The sequence below is a fragment of the Vicia villosa genome, linkage group LG2, assembly GCF_029867415.1.
Source record: "Vicia villosa cultivar HV-30 ecotype Madison, WI linkage group LG2, Vvil1.0, whole genome shotgun sequence".
NCBI lineage: Eukaryota > Viridiplantae > Streptophyta > Magnoliopsida > Fabales > Fabaceae > Vicia > Vicia villosa.
This window is the reverse complement of record NC_081181.1, coordinates 103,272,332-103,289,454: the sequence shown is the minus strand read 5'-3', so window position 1 is coordinate 103,289,454 and position 17,123 is coordinate 103,272,332. Positions and strand designations below refer to the sequence as shown.

Sequence of the window (17,123 nt, the reverse complement as noted above, 5' to 3'; positions counted from 1 at the left end):
AAAAAATGGGGGCTCTCCATTGGTTTTGGGAGAAGATTACGGCAAATGATCATGTTCTGTAAATGTCTCGCATTCTCCAAAATATATGCTGCAAATCGAAAGTCAGCTTCGATAGCTTCATATTCTGTAATGTTAATCGTTGTTAGATGAGATGATAGACATTGAGGAACATGATATGGGTATTTCCAATCCTCTTTGGTTGGTGAACTAAGTGCCTGTCAATATCACAAGACAAAATAGGATAGGTAAAGAAAACAAGAATTAGCAAAAAAAACAATAACTATCCATGCATGTAAAAACCAAACCTTAAAAATGGTAAGAAATTGAAGTTTTGGACAATTCTGTAGCATTTTGACAACCTCATCCCATTCATGCAGTTGGGTATGAGGCCTCCAAGATAGACAAAGTTTGGTTAAGTTTTCAAACACCGGTAAGTCTTTGTAATATGAATTGGTTTCTTTATTAACAAGATTACGCCCGAACTGCATGCACAACACAAATATTAGATGCATTAATATAAACGTGTACGGACCTATTATAAAAACAAACAAACAGCAGAAAGTATACCCTTGATATAGTTAGAATCTGGACATTATAAACAGCTTTAAACGGAACCTGGAACAAACGGATACCGCAAAGAATCAACTTGGACAAAGGTTTAATATACCCTCTAGTTGTATCATGGTTACTTGCTTCAACATATAGGGTAATCAATCTCTCCAATACGGGACACCCAGAAAGAAGTTTCATGAAATCGTCTATATGATGAAAACAAACATCATACATATAGAGTATTTTGAGCGAAGGAAGATCAACAGAAGAATGAAACAAAGTGTCGGGACGTACTTTGATCAATGCCATGGAGACAAGTGTTTTGAAGCAGAAAATGGTAGGGGATAAAGGGATGTATAACAAGTATAGATAGAGATAAATGACGCGACGTAGTTTAGCTGCTTCGATCCATTTGTCGAAAGTGGAACTGTCGGTTTTGGCATCCCAGGTTTGGGAACGGCAATTGATAATAAAATATTTGAGGGGAAGGTGCTGAGAGTGTGGAGAGAACATAAACGCTTCCACCAATTTAAGCAAGTGAATCCGGTTCACTGAGTTGCTGACGACTCCATCATCGTCAATGCGTAAAACTGAGAGTGAGTGGCATATAGGAATCCACTTCTTGGACAGAATGATTGTTTTGAAAGCATGTTTGGTTGGGAGAAAAGAGAGAATGTGAGATAGTATCTCGTCTGGTAAGTCATTGATGGAGGACTCTGATTGCGGCATTTTCATCCTCTTAGTATTTTCGTTTGCAGAATGTGGCAGTTGAGGGAAAAGATTTTCCATTGACTAGCTTCTCAGATGAAGAAATCACATAATACAAAACCCTAGGCTGCTCTAACGTCTTATTTATAGAGGGTGAATTTGATGTTTTTCCTGCTAGCTATGTTTGGTAACTTTATAATATTTAATAAATGCATGAGTAATTAAAATATATTATTTATTATCGGAAGATTTGATCCACAAAGATAGGGGAAAATGTATTAATCTAAAATTTACCAATTTCATTTTCATGTACCAAAAATAAAATAAAATTTACCAATCTTCTATGGTTCAGTATAAAAATGATTAATATTCATTTATTTTATTGTTATAAAAACAATTATTTTTTATTAATAAGAGAATGATATATCCAAGTATCAAGATTGTGCACACCTTTTTGGATATTATTAATTACTGATAGATTGATCAATTAATATATAAAATATATTTTTTTTCTAATTTACATCTATTTTTTATCAACATTCATTTTTTTATTGTTATAAAAATATATGATTATTTTTTATTAATATGAGAACAATTATCCAAAAATGTGTATCGTGATAATTAACTGTGCACATCATTTAGGATATTACTAATTATTGGTGGATTGATCAATTAATATATAAAATCTAGTTTTTAAATTTTAAATATAAAAAATTGATTAATAAAAAAATATACATGATAAAATATTCTAAGATAAATCTTATAATTAAAAAATTAATTGAGTCATTAAAGAAGTGTTAAAACGTATAATTCGGCAATAATCAATTAGTTAATTTTAATATTTTTAATATGTTCTAATAAAATTTAAAACATTTCTAATAAGGAAGTTTGAATTTATTATAAAAACTATAAATGAAAAAAGTATTTTTTTTATTAAAAAATAATTTAAATTTATGGCTTTTTAATACCAACAACATACAAATAAAAACGACTTTTAAAAAATTAGAAAAGAAAAAGTTTTTTAATTAAAGTGACATTAATAACCATTTGACGATTATCCTAAAAAACAATTGAAATTTGAATAACAGGTTATAAGTCAAATTCTTACACTTAAGCTAACACATTCTTTGTTAAAAATGAGGAAAAACCATGTATTCTTAATCAAGGCTTATATATTGAATAGAATAGAAAAGATGATTAAAAAACTATGACATAAAGGCCTAGGTAATAGTGAAGGAACAGTTCAAAAATGTCGATAATGATGCTCGAAGTCTAAGCATAAATATGAGAAGTGGTTTTTAGATTTTAAGCCAATTGTGACCGGAAATAATGACAATTAAATTTGTTGAATTTATATGTTTTTAACCAATGTTTTTATGTTTTATGTTTTTTGAATTACAACGTAGATCTCGTAGGATTAGTGAGAATTACAACGTAAATTGTAGAATTAGTGAGACCCAATTTAAAACTTTTGACAAGTGATATGGATATTTAAAATATATAATTGAGTTGTTTAAATAATTGAATAAAATACATTTATACCACCGAATTGAATGACTTGGATGTGGATACTTATGTTTAAGTACCAAAGATACCAAATCTTGCGCCAACGACGATTTCTAGCTATCTTAAATCTCTGGTCTATCGGTTGATCGCCTCGTTTGTTTTGTTTTTGGATTTTGAATAAAGTTTTTCTCTTTCCAAAAAAAAAAATAATTGAAATCCAACAAAAACAAAAATAGGAACTGATTGTAGACATATAAGAATGAAAATTTGAATTAAATTATAATGGGCTAGAAAGTATTACTAACGAAAATGAATAAAATATTGAACACTTAACTAACCCTAACACAAACAATCAAATAAAATGAATACTCCACTTTTTGTAAAATGAAATGGAAAACAAACAACTGGAATCATAAAAGTTATTTTACAATTTGATCAAAATTGCAGGGTACCAGCAAAAAAAAACTTGATTGATTTCTCATTACAAAAGTAAAAACTAAATTCAGGATTGGTCTTTTCTTATTGTACAAAAAGAAACCTCGGATATAACATGCTAAGAGAGTTTAAAGAAAGACTCAATGATGTTCTGCATACTGCATACTCTGAATTTATCAAAGACTCAATGATGTTCTGCATACTGCATACTCTGAATTTATCAAAGACACTTCATAGATTAACTAGGTTCTAAATTTGGTGGTGTATTGAAGCAATGAATGATCCAAATCTCAACTACAAATTTTTATATTCTACATGCGACAGCAAACCAAGATTAGGATATGTGGAAATGATAGTTTTTAAACAAAATGACACGAATATCAAACAAATTATAGTAGCCAGAAATATGACGATTAAAACAATAAGTTGAAGGGAAGAACACTCTTAAATAATAGAATTGAATGCAACCAAGCAACATAAAACTCACATGCTTCAATCAAATCTCCAGTGAAAAGCTGGACAGAAAAACTAACCATAAGAAAGCATAAAATGAAGAGAATGAAGTGATGCATAAATGAGTCATTGAGAGTTGAGAATGCAAGCAAAGAAATGCAGGATAAAGAGACAGGTTCTGTTTTTTCACTTCATATAAACATCTTCAAAACTGATTAACTTCCCATAAATAAGTTGAACAGCGTAAGAACAATGACAGATTAATAAAAATCATACACATTGAATACCGTAAGAAAAATCTAATTTTCTAAAACATTTCGTGCTTCTTACCACCACCCTTCTTATCATATTTCCCGTTGCCTCCTTTTCTTTTCCCTATATTGGACATATTTTTACCCGTGTCATGACCTCTTGTGGGTGTTGACTTCAACAAATGCTTCACGTCAAGTATACCATTTCTAAAACGACCTTCGCTTAACTTCAAACCCCTGTCCTCAGGCTTGTGTTTTCCAACTGGTTTTTTACTCTTGCTACTACCACCAACCTTTCCCCCAAACCGTCCTAGAATCATACGCTACAAGCCACAAATGGGACAGATATAAGGATTAATAAGGCACGTAAGAGTTTTACAAACAAATAAAGATAGGAATGATAGAAATTAATTACCTCTTGGAGCATTTTTTCTTCTCTCTGCTTTTGTTTCTTCATCATTGGCCGTGCCACACTTAAAGGTAATCTCTGATTCTTGAGGGGCTGCATATTGGAAAATGATAGGCTGAATTGTGTGCACTGGACATCCTGATATTATTACCATTTTTCAAATAGAAAATAGAGCATCAACAAATAGACCTCACCTTCCCACCAAGGGAAACAACCTTCCTATCTTCAATCTTTTTGCGCTCTTTCCATGTCATATGCGAGTTGCCTAACATATATTGCAATAAGAATCCATTATAACGAAGAACTTAACAAACCAAGTGAATATGCTCAGTTGCTTCCCATAATATATTTACCTCAAAACACACCAATTTAAAATAATGAAAGGACTAAGGCTATGTTTGGATTTTTTTAGCGGAATGGAAAGAAACAGAACCGAGCAGAATGGAATGTAATGGAACGGAGCGGACTATGGATTCTATTCCATTGTTTGGATATTTTAAGATGGAACAAAGCCATGTTCTCATTTCCGCCCAAATCGGAAGGTAAGAAAATGGTAGTAAGTGATGGAATGCATTCCATCATGTTCCGCTCCATTCCATGCTCTTTTTAACATTCCAAAGGATTCCATTATGCTCCATTCCATCGTATTCCATCAATTCAAACAGAACCTAACATTTTTCTTATCATTCAAAGATCCAAATCAAATCTTTTCTTATAACACTTAAACACTTCAATGCAAAATCACAATGCAATGCATTTTCTTATTAAAAAAAATGAAAATAAATTATGGGAAGATAGAAAGCAGAATGAATGAGAAGATAGACAGCATTGAATGGAAAATAAACTCAAAAGGATGAGAATATACTGAAGTTTTCAACATCTTTCATAATCGTCCTTAAGTCCATTTTTAAGTCCATTTCTTTTTCCTGCTTATTGGTATGTTCTCTGGATGGAACATGTTGTTTCTTCTTGTACATCTTTCCCATCCCTGCTTGAAAATTGAAACAGAGAAAATTTAAGGAAAAAAGCTTCAAACTAAAACAAAACTTGAAACTACAAGCACAATCAGAATAGAAAATAGTTCAAACGAATGATTTAAAAGCTTGAACCTCTTCATAGATATACTGCCCCAAAATAATAATAATAATAATAATAATAATAATAATAATAATAATAATAATAATAATAATAATAAAATAATAATAAAAATGACTAAATAGAAATAAACAATTATAGATAGATAGAACCCAATCGCAGCCAATAGTGGTGCGATTGCAGTGGTACAGAGGGGAGCGGCCTCTGGGCAGCGCGCATCACTGTTGCGGCTGGTTTGCGGCTGTCTCAGATGCATTTCAGGAGAACAACCCGGCGCATATAGCTGCCGTCACGGAGCTACACGCCCGCTATAATGAAGATTTTTTTTAAGATAAAACAAAACAAAAAATTGACAGAAATTAGACCTTGAAGATTAATGAAGTTCAAATAACATCATAAGTTTTATGTTTTGAGCTCAAAAATCATTCATTATCAAGTAGCTTTCTACCGGCATTCTCGTTGTTTATAGGTCATGTCATTTAAACATGTTTTACCGTCAAATAATAGCATAATTAAGGGTAAATATTGCAAGGCAATTTGCAACCAAATCAACCTCTTGATACCAATATTAACACCACGGTTCAGGGAGAAAACACACTGAGACATAAGTTGTGGTTGAGTGGTCTGAAACCTAGGTTTACAAAGAGTAGACTCTCATCATATGTGTACTGTAGACATTTGAGCTATCAGCTTCCTAACCAAATAACTGTTCAGTTAGTTACAGCAGTTAAAGATGGACAGGTCAAGGTTATGGACTACCCAGCTAGTGGCTAGAGAACCACATACATAATATAAAACAATCCAAACTGAATACAATATGGAAGAGAATAAACAGCAAGATATAACCATTCCTTGTAATACTCCAATTACACTAGTGATAATTCTTGTTCAACGACTGGATGAGATACTAACCGCTAGGGCTGTCCATGGTTATCCATGGTATAGTTCAATGAGAAAACCGAACCAAAACAAACCATAGTAAAAATAGTAAAAACTCACTCAAACTGAACTGTTTAAATTTATTCAGAACCAAACCAAACCGAATCAAAATCATTGGTTTGGTATGCCGTTTCGAATTTCCTAACCATACCAAACCGCTAGAAGTTAATTTTTTCCAAACCAAACCATCTATTAAAGAACTGAACCATTAAACTATTTTTAAAAAATTTTAAAAAAAAAATTTAAAACTTGTTTTTGGTATTTTCCATTTTCAGTTTCGGTTGGGTTCTAGAATTGTCTGTGCAATAGGGTTTGGTTCACTAACCAAACATAACAGTTCGGTTATTTTAACTTCAATTCGGTTCAGTTCATGGTTTTTTTTAACAGCACTACTAACCAGGCATAACTCTATTTTGCACTGACTACACACTAAATAATACATAAATCCAGAATTAGTGTAAGAAATCAAGTGAATATGAGACAGAACCATGATAACCAGGAAACACAAATACGTCATCTCGCTTAAACTGCTCTTTCAAATCTCTACTAGCCAAAAAAATAGAACCAAAGGACTCTTTCATATTGTGAGGACCCAAAACAAGATCAACAAACAGTTACGGTGTGTGGCTGGAAACTATAAATCTTTGTATTACTCAGCCCTAACCCCTACCCTAAACCCCAACTCGATCACAACACAAGCCTATGAGTTCACCTTTAATCTGAAACCTAGGTAGATACTGAATCGCGCTTAAGCAGAAGTAAGACGGAATCTATGGAATGCCGTCACAGAGTTAGGCGCCCGTTAATATGAATAATTTTTGAAAAATAAAATAAAAACATTAGACAGAGAAACATGGAGAATCACAGCAGAAGGAGGAGGGATCGTGAAAAATCACAGTACTAACCAGAGACGCGTTTGAATTACAGTAGCGGCTGTTAGGTTGAAGGAAAAGGAAAAACTCTAACCTTAAAGTGATATGATGGTGAAAATAAAATAGGTAAATAAAAATTGGTTTAAATGTATTTTTTATCCTCTATCTCTATTTTGAACTTTTTAAGTTTTTAATTCTCTATTTTAACAAATTTTTTAGTCTCTTTTATTTTTACAGATGTGACCCTGATAATTAGTATAAAATTTATTTTTAATTATGTGAGAGTCTTGATAAAGATAATTTATTAATTAATATTTTTAAGATTAAATTGATAATTAATAATTTTAATTAGGGTTTAATAGAAATTAATTAATTAAAATATTAATAAGAAAAATTTTAGACTTAAAAATCCATTTATAAATGCCCCGGTCTAGTAGCAAGTTGACATTAGCCTTTATTTACATGAGCTTTATAAATACTAATAAAATTTGTTCGAGAATTGGTGTGGGACTTCAAAGAAAAACAAAATCAACCAATAGTTACACTTGTATTGTAGTCCCTTGCTTATTTTCTAACTTCAAACAAGGTGAAGCCATGGGAACCATTTTTGAGCACTTAAAAAGGTGTCAATTGAGGGTAGTTATATAAAGTCATCTATAGGGTAAGAATATGGACCTGAAATTTTGTATTCAACCTTCCTATATTATATGAACCCTAACTGTATTAAATTGTGCATATGTGCGTAAGTGAATAATTTATTGAAGTAAATAGGTGATTGGTGAGTCTGATTAGTAATTTTCTATTTTTTAACTCTAGTAGAACACGATGTTAGTATAACTATTTATCCAAATATATAAACGATCACTCTTGATAATTTGTAGAGAATAAACATAATGCAACTTTTTTGGATGGAAATACAATTCATTGGTCCAAAGGTCAACACAAAAGAGACATGATTATATTTGACAATTATTCAACCACTGCATAGCCTGCAACTTAATCATACAAATGAGAATACTACGATAATGACCTTTCTTGATGAACTTAGGTCAGAATGTAAACATCTAAAGATAGAGTTTGGGTAATTGCGGCTTATAACTGAAATTCACACCACTCTACAAATACTTACAACCAAATATATGTGTGGATTGTGATACTGGCTAAGAAAGTTTTGATGCACATATTTCAAATACTAGATAATATTGTTTAGATTTCAAAATTTGTATATCCAACCATTTAAAACAACGACAATAATGCCAAAAAGAATAAAAAAGAACCTTTTCTTCATGACAAGGATTTTGAAAATTAATTCTCCCATAACATTTCGATTTTGTAAAAGTTATTGCATATTTTACTTTATTATGCGCACTACTATTTACATCCACATCAAAATATAAGATGGGACATATTTAGTCAAAAGGGAAGTGTGTTCACTATCCACACCCACTATACATCATCCACAAAATATCAAAGCAAAACAGAAGATCTCCACATTTAAAATCTCTCTAGTATATTATAAGTCACTGGCTTACATGGTTTAGAAGTGCCTTGATTATCATGAGCACCACAAAAATTGACTATTTTGGTTTCATAATCTAGTTAATCATGTATAGAAAGACAATTCAAACACAGGGTGTGGTATTAAAAAAGAAGCAAAGGTTGCAGGTGTAGTTGTTTGTTGGTTTTGTTTCTCATTGAAGTTCCACATTGATTGTTAAACAAATTTTATTAAGGTTAATAAAGTTCATCTATACAAGAGCTAGTGTCAACTTTGCTACTGGATTGGTGCATCTCCGAAATTGGCTTTCATTAGTTAATTTTTAAAAATACCTAATTAAAATGATTAATTATTAATTTATTCTATAAAAAATATTAATTAATAAATTATCTTAGTCAACACTACTCCGTCATTAAAAATAAATTAGTATAAATGCACTTTTGATTTTCCTATTTAAATGCAACTTTACATCCCTTATTTTGTTGGAATTTTACATCCCTATTAATTAATATTATAAAAATTAACTCTTTTATAGAATTAATTAATAGTTAATAATTATAATTAATTTTTTAAAAAATTGATTAACAGAAGTTTGAAAACAAATATTTTGGACTTTAGGCCCACATATTGCAACATCTCTCTAGCCTATAAGCTTATACAATATATTTTTGTGAAAGTTATATAAAAACAAAAAGAGAGAATAACCAAAATAATGTGGAACTTTAAGGGTTCTTTTGGTTGGGGGTAGATGGAGGAGAGGGAAGGAGAGAGGATGTTTATTAGGGATGGAAATAAGTCAGGCTGATAACAGGGGCCTACAGGCTAGCCTATATAGGCTCAGGTCAGACCAGACATTTTTTTAAATAGAAAAAGCTCAGGCTTTTTTGTAAGTCTATTTAGTTAAAAATGCTAGGTCTCAGACATCATAAAAAATCTTTTAAACCTATCAGACCGGTCTATTTAAATAAATATGAATAGTTTTTTATTATCATTATGTTATGTTGTGTACTTAAAGTTAAAATACATAAATAAAACTTGGTTATCTTGAATAACTTGTGAAAATAAGATAAAAATACCTAATGAACATTATTTTCATAAGTTCTCTTAAACAAATAGTCTCACAAAACTTAAGCTAATAGGTAAGTTTAAACAAGTAAATGCAAATAAATTTTTAATCTCTTGGTCTTTTAGTTAGTTAGTCTATTTAAACATTATTTTAATTGCTTATTTACATATGTCTAAAAGAAATAGGAAAGTTCACTATTGTTGTTCTCGATCAGTTTGGTGAGATGGGAAAGTTCACCGTTGTTGTTAATGTCGTCGTTGTTGTTGTTGCTGGCAATGGCGGTCGATATGAAGATTGAGTTGCTTTGATCTTGTGCTAGGAGAAGATGGGGAAGCAAAGGTTCTCACAGACGGCGCCACTGATCGTACCTGATCAGACTGAATCGTCAGTGGCCTTTAATCGCTAGACTTTAAGTGAATGAAGGGGGTGTACCTGCAAGGTACTCCAATGCCAAAGTAAGAAAGAGAGCAAATGAGCGCAAGTACAGAGAATAGGTGAGAGTGAATGAATACGTAACCCTCTAGTGAAAGAGAATATTTATAGCCCACAACGTTGGGCCAAGATCTCCATGTTAGACTAGAAGTCTAAGCCCAAGATGGAGACTGCCAGGATCTATCTTTGTAGTGGAGATCAGCACGTGGTCTCCAAAATTCTGGGTTAATCGCTCCGAAGTATCAGGGGAGACACATTCTTATCGAAAGCGCGTAGACTCCGTATGATTCAAAGGGTTGAAGGTGAAGTAACCCTACGAGAAAGAGGTTCCCCGAAGAGGGCGGGCAAGCAAAGGTGTCCGGGCTACGCGCCTGCTCGCGACACTCAAGGGGGTCTTGCTTGTGCCACATACATGTTCATGAGGTTGGTGGGCTCGCTAAGCTTGGTCAAGAGTAGGCCCTGCTCGGTAGTCGGGCAGGTGCATGCCTATGTGAGCGGGAGCTCAATGGAGTCTTTCCCTTGGTCAGGTTGGATTTGGGCCTTGCACTATGTTTGGCCCAAGTGTCGGCCCTGTAACCCCCTTCTAAATCCCGCGGCAATTAACAAAGTAATCAGAGTAAGACATGAAAACAAGGGTGTCACAATTAAAATAATTAAAAAACATAATTCAACTATCACGCTTTATCGAGAACGATTCATCAAAATAATAATCTCATATTTATCACAGCGGAATAGCATACATCACCAAAATAAACCAACGAAAACATAATCCAAAACCAATAAAATAAAGTCTAATGATCAACTCTAAAACTATTGTTCCCAGTGTTACAAGATCAGAGCATGACCGACACAACCCAAACTAAATGGATAGACTCTACAAGCCATCCTCACCGAACAATAAAGTCGCTACTCCTCAATCTGAAAATAATCAACTTGTAAGGCTGAGTCTCATTCGAAATTAACAAGTATTTTATAGACATGAGTAACAAAACATCATAGCATCATCATTCACCCAATCGAACATGTATTCAGATTTCCAACAATTAATCAGACAACCATGCCAACAAATACATTACCGAACATGACAATAAAATGATTCAGTCATACTATATCATTATGCACATGAATGGACTGACTCTATGCATGCGGTACCATACACCCATCCAACGGATCTATTCATAACCAAGATACAGTCCAACCGGCACAAATTCCACACAATGAGAATTATGGCCACCAATTGATTCACAACGTCACCGGAATCCATCTCCAATAATGTGTATGAATGAATGCACACATATAACATACTTATAATATCGCCAATCCGATGTATCGCATCATCTCATTATCAATCACCAATTCGTCACCAATAAGCATGCACATGTTTCAGCAATCATTCGATTGTAACACGTATATTCATGTCAAACATCATCCAATCACAATGAAATCAAAATAGTTTCATCATCATACAACACATTGCTACATTCACATATACATGTACATAATGCTACAATCCATCATTTAAATTAAATCAAGATTTAAAAATAAAGTCGGGTCATTGTCCATTTCACCAATTTATCATATAAAGCTCTTAATCAGCTTCACAACGCCCAAAATGGCACATAAATCGGACACTCGGATCAAAAGATACAAAAATTGAAAGTTGCAGACTGGCCTTCTTTGCCCAGCGACAGGGTTGTCTCGCCCGGCGCTCTGAGGCAGTAGCGAGGCCACTTTCAAACCCCTCTCGCCCGCTGGCTCGCCCGGCGAGTCGATTGCTTCCCCAGAGCTCCGCACTAGAACTAGAATTCTGCAGTGCGATTTTGGTATTCTTCCTTTCCCAATTTTAATCCATTCGTACCACAATAGTTCCCACACCAAAATATCATCCAATAACATTTCATATTACAATTATAACACATTTTAGAGGTCATTTAACACCAAAATCATTCATCAATTCGTCAATTGCATCAAATCAATATAAACAGCCTAAATCTCTCATAACCCCAAAACCTAAACAGGCAATCGAATCAAACAACAATCCTAATCAGTTCTACTACCCCTGATTGCATAATAATCATTAACCGGAAGAGTCCCCCTTACCTTAGAGTCGAGTTCTTCGAAGGTCCTCTTCTTCCTATCTTCTCTTTCATGTATCTTATCTTCTTCAGACTTGGCTCTTTTGCTTCTAATTTTCTTTATTCTCAATTTTCTCTATTTTATGAAAAAAAATGGAATAATGATCAATGAGACCTACACACTTAGTAATCCCTCTCTACTAATCCCAACTCTAAGGCCCAATTATTTGTTTCCACGATATTTCTCAATAATTTGCCCAAAATACCAATTATCCCATTAAATAATTTAAATTCAAATCAAACTAATTAATGGAAAAATATGGGGTGTTACAGGCCCAACTCAGAACATATTATTTTAAACATAAAACATTTTTAAGTACTATATTATGTCTTATAAATACTATAATGTGTTTCTAAATATAATATATGCCTAAATTGTATAAAATAATACTTGAATATTCAACATAATAGAGAAACTAATATAATACAATGAAATAATGTTGATTATATTAATGTATAATATTTAAAAGGGAAAGATTAAATAAAATTAAGCTAAAATTTAGTGAGGTGAGAAAAATTAATGTGTTATTTTGGAGTAAAATAATATATATATATATATATATATATATATATATATATATATATATATATATATATATATATATATATATATATATATATATATATATATATATATATATATATATATATATATATATATATATATATTTAAAATTTATAAGAAAAATATAAACTCTAATTTTAATTTTAAAATTCAAACTTTATAATTTATCGGATATGGTGGGCTAGTCTATCTAAGTTAACCCATTTTGTGAGCTCTACTTACTTAGAATGTAACATATGAAATAGTAGAAAATTATACCCCATACCCCTACGTTTATCCCAATACCCCTACAAAAAAATTTTTTGGACAAATTTACCCCTGTATAAATAGTAAATATTTCAAAATTTTTAACTTTTTCCCTCATTCTTACTGTTCCGTTAGAAGTGGAAAGAAGAAAAAAAATTTAAGCCAAAACCGGATATCCCATTCTGTGCTGTTCCGGTTCTCAGTTCTAGCAAATAGTGAGTATTTCCAAAAAAATTCTTAGCCGGATAACCCAGCGATGGGGTTTCCGGTTCCTTTCGTACCAGCCGGATAACCCAGTGATGGGGTTTCAGGTTCCTTTAGTTACCAGCCGAATAACCCAGTGATGGGGTTTCCGGTTCTTGTTTCCCTCAGCCGGATAACCCCCCCTTGGGGTTTCCGGTTCCTTTTTTTTTTTTTTAGTTTTTTTTTTAATATTATATTTAATTTTTAATGACATTTTATTTAATTGTTAACTTTTATTTTTTTATTTTTCAGTGGTTCGAAGAAGAGGAGGTGCGATCGACGGAATGCGTCAAAGAGGAAGACAATGTCGAGAGGCTGATGGCGAGGGACAGCAGGGAGCTGCACCCGAGGTTGGTCCGCAGCATCCGTCATTTCCCGGAGGACCTACTGATACATCTTTATTGGTTAGATATCAGAGTCATGTTGCCTATCATTTATGGTTGGGCGAGGTACGTAAATGTTTTCTTAAATGTTTTTTTAAATTACATGTACTTATATATTAACATATAATACAAATTATATTCAGGAGAGACGACCAAAGCCAACCTTAAAGGTTGCTGCACATGGCAGCAAATTAATAGGATGGGTTCCGCCATGCTCCCAAGGCAGATGAATGATTGGCTAGTTGCATCTGGTCTGTCATCTTTGCAACATACTAGTTTGGCCAGGGTAGATACACATCTGTTATCTGCTTTTGTTGAGAGATGGCATCCTGAAACATCGTCATTTCATATGCCGTTCGGCGAGATGACCATCACGCTAGATGATGTTTCATGTCTTCTTCATGTACCGATTAGGGGCGAGCTGGTTGACCCCGATGTTGTTGTCACCGATTATGATGCTATCCATCTAGCTGTTGAGTTGTTTGGTGTTTCACTGAGTGATGCAACTACGGAGGCTTCTACTGTTAGGGGTCAAATTACTTAGGGAAGGTCCAATTACTTATGACAATGAGGCTGATTGATGTTACGTTTTATGTTTATATTTATGTTTTAGTTTGAGACTTATGTATTATCATGACTTATAGTTTTAGATTGATGTCACATTTTATGTTTATATTTAATTAAGACTTATAGTTTGAGATTAACTATTTATAATCCATTTGTCAACATATTAAAATCCAATATCATAAAATCATATTAAATAGTACCAATGTTTTAATATCATAAAATCAAACTAAATAGTGTCAATGTTGTAATATCATAAAATCAAACTAAATAGTGTCAATGTTGTAATATCATAAAATCAATCTAAGCTGACATATTTTGGTAGTATAGGCATTAGCCGTTGCCAATGTTGTAACCGCCCGGCAAATCCTACAATCCAAGAAGTTGCATCTTTTGTGCGATATTTCGTCCAATCAGTTGTGACAGGTGGCAACGGGAATCCTTCATTCATGTTTACCTGCACACAAAATAAATATCAGAAAAACTCAAATAGGGATTGAAGGTACCAAAATTGTGTTTCTAATTACCTGAACCCAATGATTTCCATTGACAAATCCAATTCAGTAAATGGATGCATTAGGTGAATGTGCACTCGTCATAGGAAAGTAACTCAAACTAAGGTGACCTAAAGAGACGAGAACAACGTTATAACGATTAGCTATTACATATCCCAACTCAGGTAACGTCATCCATTTATTTGGTGGTTGTTGTCCTAAAGTTTCTATCACCAACGATGATCTCACTGTTGGAAGGCGTTTACCAAATACATCCTCATACAACTTACTTCTAGGACCTATAATTTCTTTCTCCAAATCCCGACGAACCATTGACCATCCATCTGTGCCATAACCATGCAAAGATGCAATGGCTCTAAACCCACAATTTCCATCATCTCTTACATCAACAATGTCATCAATAAATGGTCTGATGTAATTTGGAAATTGTACAATGTATTTATCAAATTCTCTATTTTTTGAGGTTTGGGATAGTTGTGATATAACCTCTTTGAAGATTTTTGAGAACTCAAATGTGCTTGATCAACATACTCATATCCTGAAGGATCACGATAAACATCATATCCCACAGGTCTCTTCCCTTTCTTCTTAACCCCTCCTTTGGTTTTAATTTTTTCAGGCGGTGGACACATCTTTGTTGTAGTCGGATAAGCAATCTCACACACTCTGCTTTTTAATGCTTTTTTTCCTACAACATCTAGTGACTTCCACCTTTTCCAAATTTCATCGATTGCATTTGTCATGTCTATTTCTGATCCATCATTTGCATCTATATCTTGATTTCCTTCCATACTTAGTTTCCTCCAATGAATATGAATAACCTCAATTGGTATCGCATCACCACTCAATGTATATCTCCCTAACTCACAAGCACATGGTAACCCATATACTTTTCTATGAGTACATCCGCACTTTTGCGTATCGGTACCCACCATGTCAATCCTCAACCACTCTTCAGCAATCTGCCTCAATGCAGCTCTTGATACTAAACCACGCAAATTTGAATAAAAAGGACTAGTGTGTGCATGCTCAACTTCATAAAAACTTTTCTAAAATGAAGCTCGAATGTTACCCACTTGTATCTTGATATTGTCATTCATAGCCTCCCAACATTTTGCATAAATCACCTAAGCTATTCTCTAACATTTGCTTAAGTTTCCAATGCGCAGACTCCACCCTTTAAATAAAACAAAACAACTAATTATCTGTAATATTAATATAAAGAAACAATGTCGATAAAATCACATAAACATACCTATTTGTTGTGGTGTTGCCCAAATGTAACACTTGATTGATCCATGCTTCGACAAATCGATGTCTGTGAGGTGTCAACCATGTTTCATTCACATAATCAATAAAACCTTTGGAGTCAACACATGCATCCTCAAGTTGTTTCAACCTTTGATGGTACTCCATCTCATCACTAGCCCTTGTAAGTTCAAACCACATTTTCTCCACATTTTCTCGCATATCATCCACAACATGTTCCTTACACTTTGATTTCACGTTTTTGTTGATGTGAAATCGGCAAAGCAAATTAGTTGTCTTTGGAAATATTGTTTCAATGGCTTTCATTAAAGCAAGATCTCTATCAGTCAAGATTACCTGAGGACAATCATCCTGCTTGATAAACAACTGTTTCAACTTATCCAATACCCAACAAAAAGTCTCTGTCTGCTCAGATTCCATATAGGCAAATGCAACATCAAATGTTAATTTAGTTGATGTCATACCAACTATTTCAAACAACGGTTGTCTGTACTTGTTTGTCTTGTATGTGCAGTCCATAATCAATACAATAGGAAACATATTCAGCAACTTCACTGATTCTGGATGAGCCCAAAAAATATCTCTCACAACTTCTGACTCATCCTTTTTCCTACTCCAGTAAACATAACCCGATTCTTCAACCAACTTGAGCAACTGTTGCATTTCTGTTCTGGGACCCCTTATGTCTTTTTGTATCTTACTCTTATGTTTGTATATTTGCGTGATCCGAGTGACATTCTCCGGGTCACGCTCTTGCAATGACAATAATATGTGTCTTGGTGGAACATGGCGTTTTGTCAAATCAACAATATGTTGCTTATCATCTGTATTTAGTCGACTTACGAAAGCATGACCTTCAAATCTATCAGGTAAGCCGTGGTTGTGTACTCCGCATTTTACATCGATCTTCCATCCAGAACCATCGTTCGACGGTGTTGACCTAATTTTGAAAGGACAACCACATCTCTTACTAGCACTTTGGGTTTC

At 33.3% G+C, this 17,123-nt stretch overlaps 3 protein-coding genes across 4 annotated transcripts; 1 reads left to right on the top strand and 2 right to left on the bottom strand.

Moving 5' to 3' along the window:
• Positions 1 to 3,856: 3,856 nt before the first annotated feature.
• On the bottom strand, positions 3,857 to 7,379 carry LOC131646550 (uncharacterized). 2 transcript variants are annotated; one of them, XM_058916562.1, is made up of 5 exons: positions 7,254 to 7,379; positions 5,180 to 5,302; positions 4,509 to 4,579; positions 4,321 to 4,407; positions 3,857 to 4,228 (listed from the first exon to the last, which is right to left on the bottom strand). In XM_058916562.1, the coding sequence occupies exons 2-5, from the start codon at positions 5,298 to 5,300 to the stop codon at positions 3,962 to 3,964; spliced, it is 546 nt and encodes a 181-aa protein (XP_058772545.1). In that variant the 5' UTR covers positions 5,301 to 5,302; positions 7,254 to 7,379; the 3' UTR covers positions 3,857 to 3,961. The 2 variants fall into 2 exon arrangements, with proteins under 2 accessions (XP_058772545.1, XP_058772546.1); XM_058916563.1 differs by lacking the exon at positions 7,254 to 7,379 and adding an exon at positions 7,061 to 7,212.
• Positions 7,380 to 13,505: 6,126 nt separating this feature from the next.
• LOC131649705 (serine/threonine-protein phosphatase 7 long form homolog) lies at positions 13,506 to 14,332 on the top strand. Its single transcript, XM_058919461.1, has 3 exons — positions 13,506 to 13,554; positions 13,658 to 13,822; positions 13,932 to 14,332. Exons 1-3 carry the CDS (start codon positions 13,506 to 13,508, stop codon positions 14,330 to 14,332), a joined length of 615 nt encoding a protein of 204 aa, XP_058775444.1.
• Positions 14,333 to 14,650: 318 nt separating this feature from the next.
• LOC131649704 (uncharacterized) lies at positions 14,651 to 16,799 on the bottom strand. The gene is made up of 5 exons (XM_058919460.1): positions 16,123 to 16,799; positions 15,995 to 16,044; positions 15,354 to 15,852; positions 15,018 to 15,276; positions 14,651 to 14,809 (listed from the first exon to the last, which is right to left on the bottom strand). Exons 1-5 carry the CDS (start codon positions 16,797 to 16,799, stop codon positions 14,651 to 14,653), a joined length of 1,644 nt encoding a protein of 547 aa, XP_058775443.1.
• Between the last annotated feature and the right edge of the window lie 324 nt (positions 16,800 to 17,123).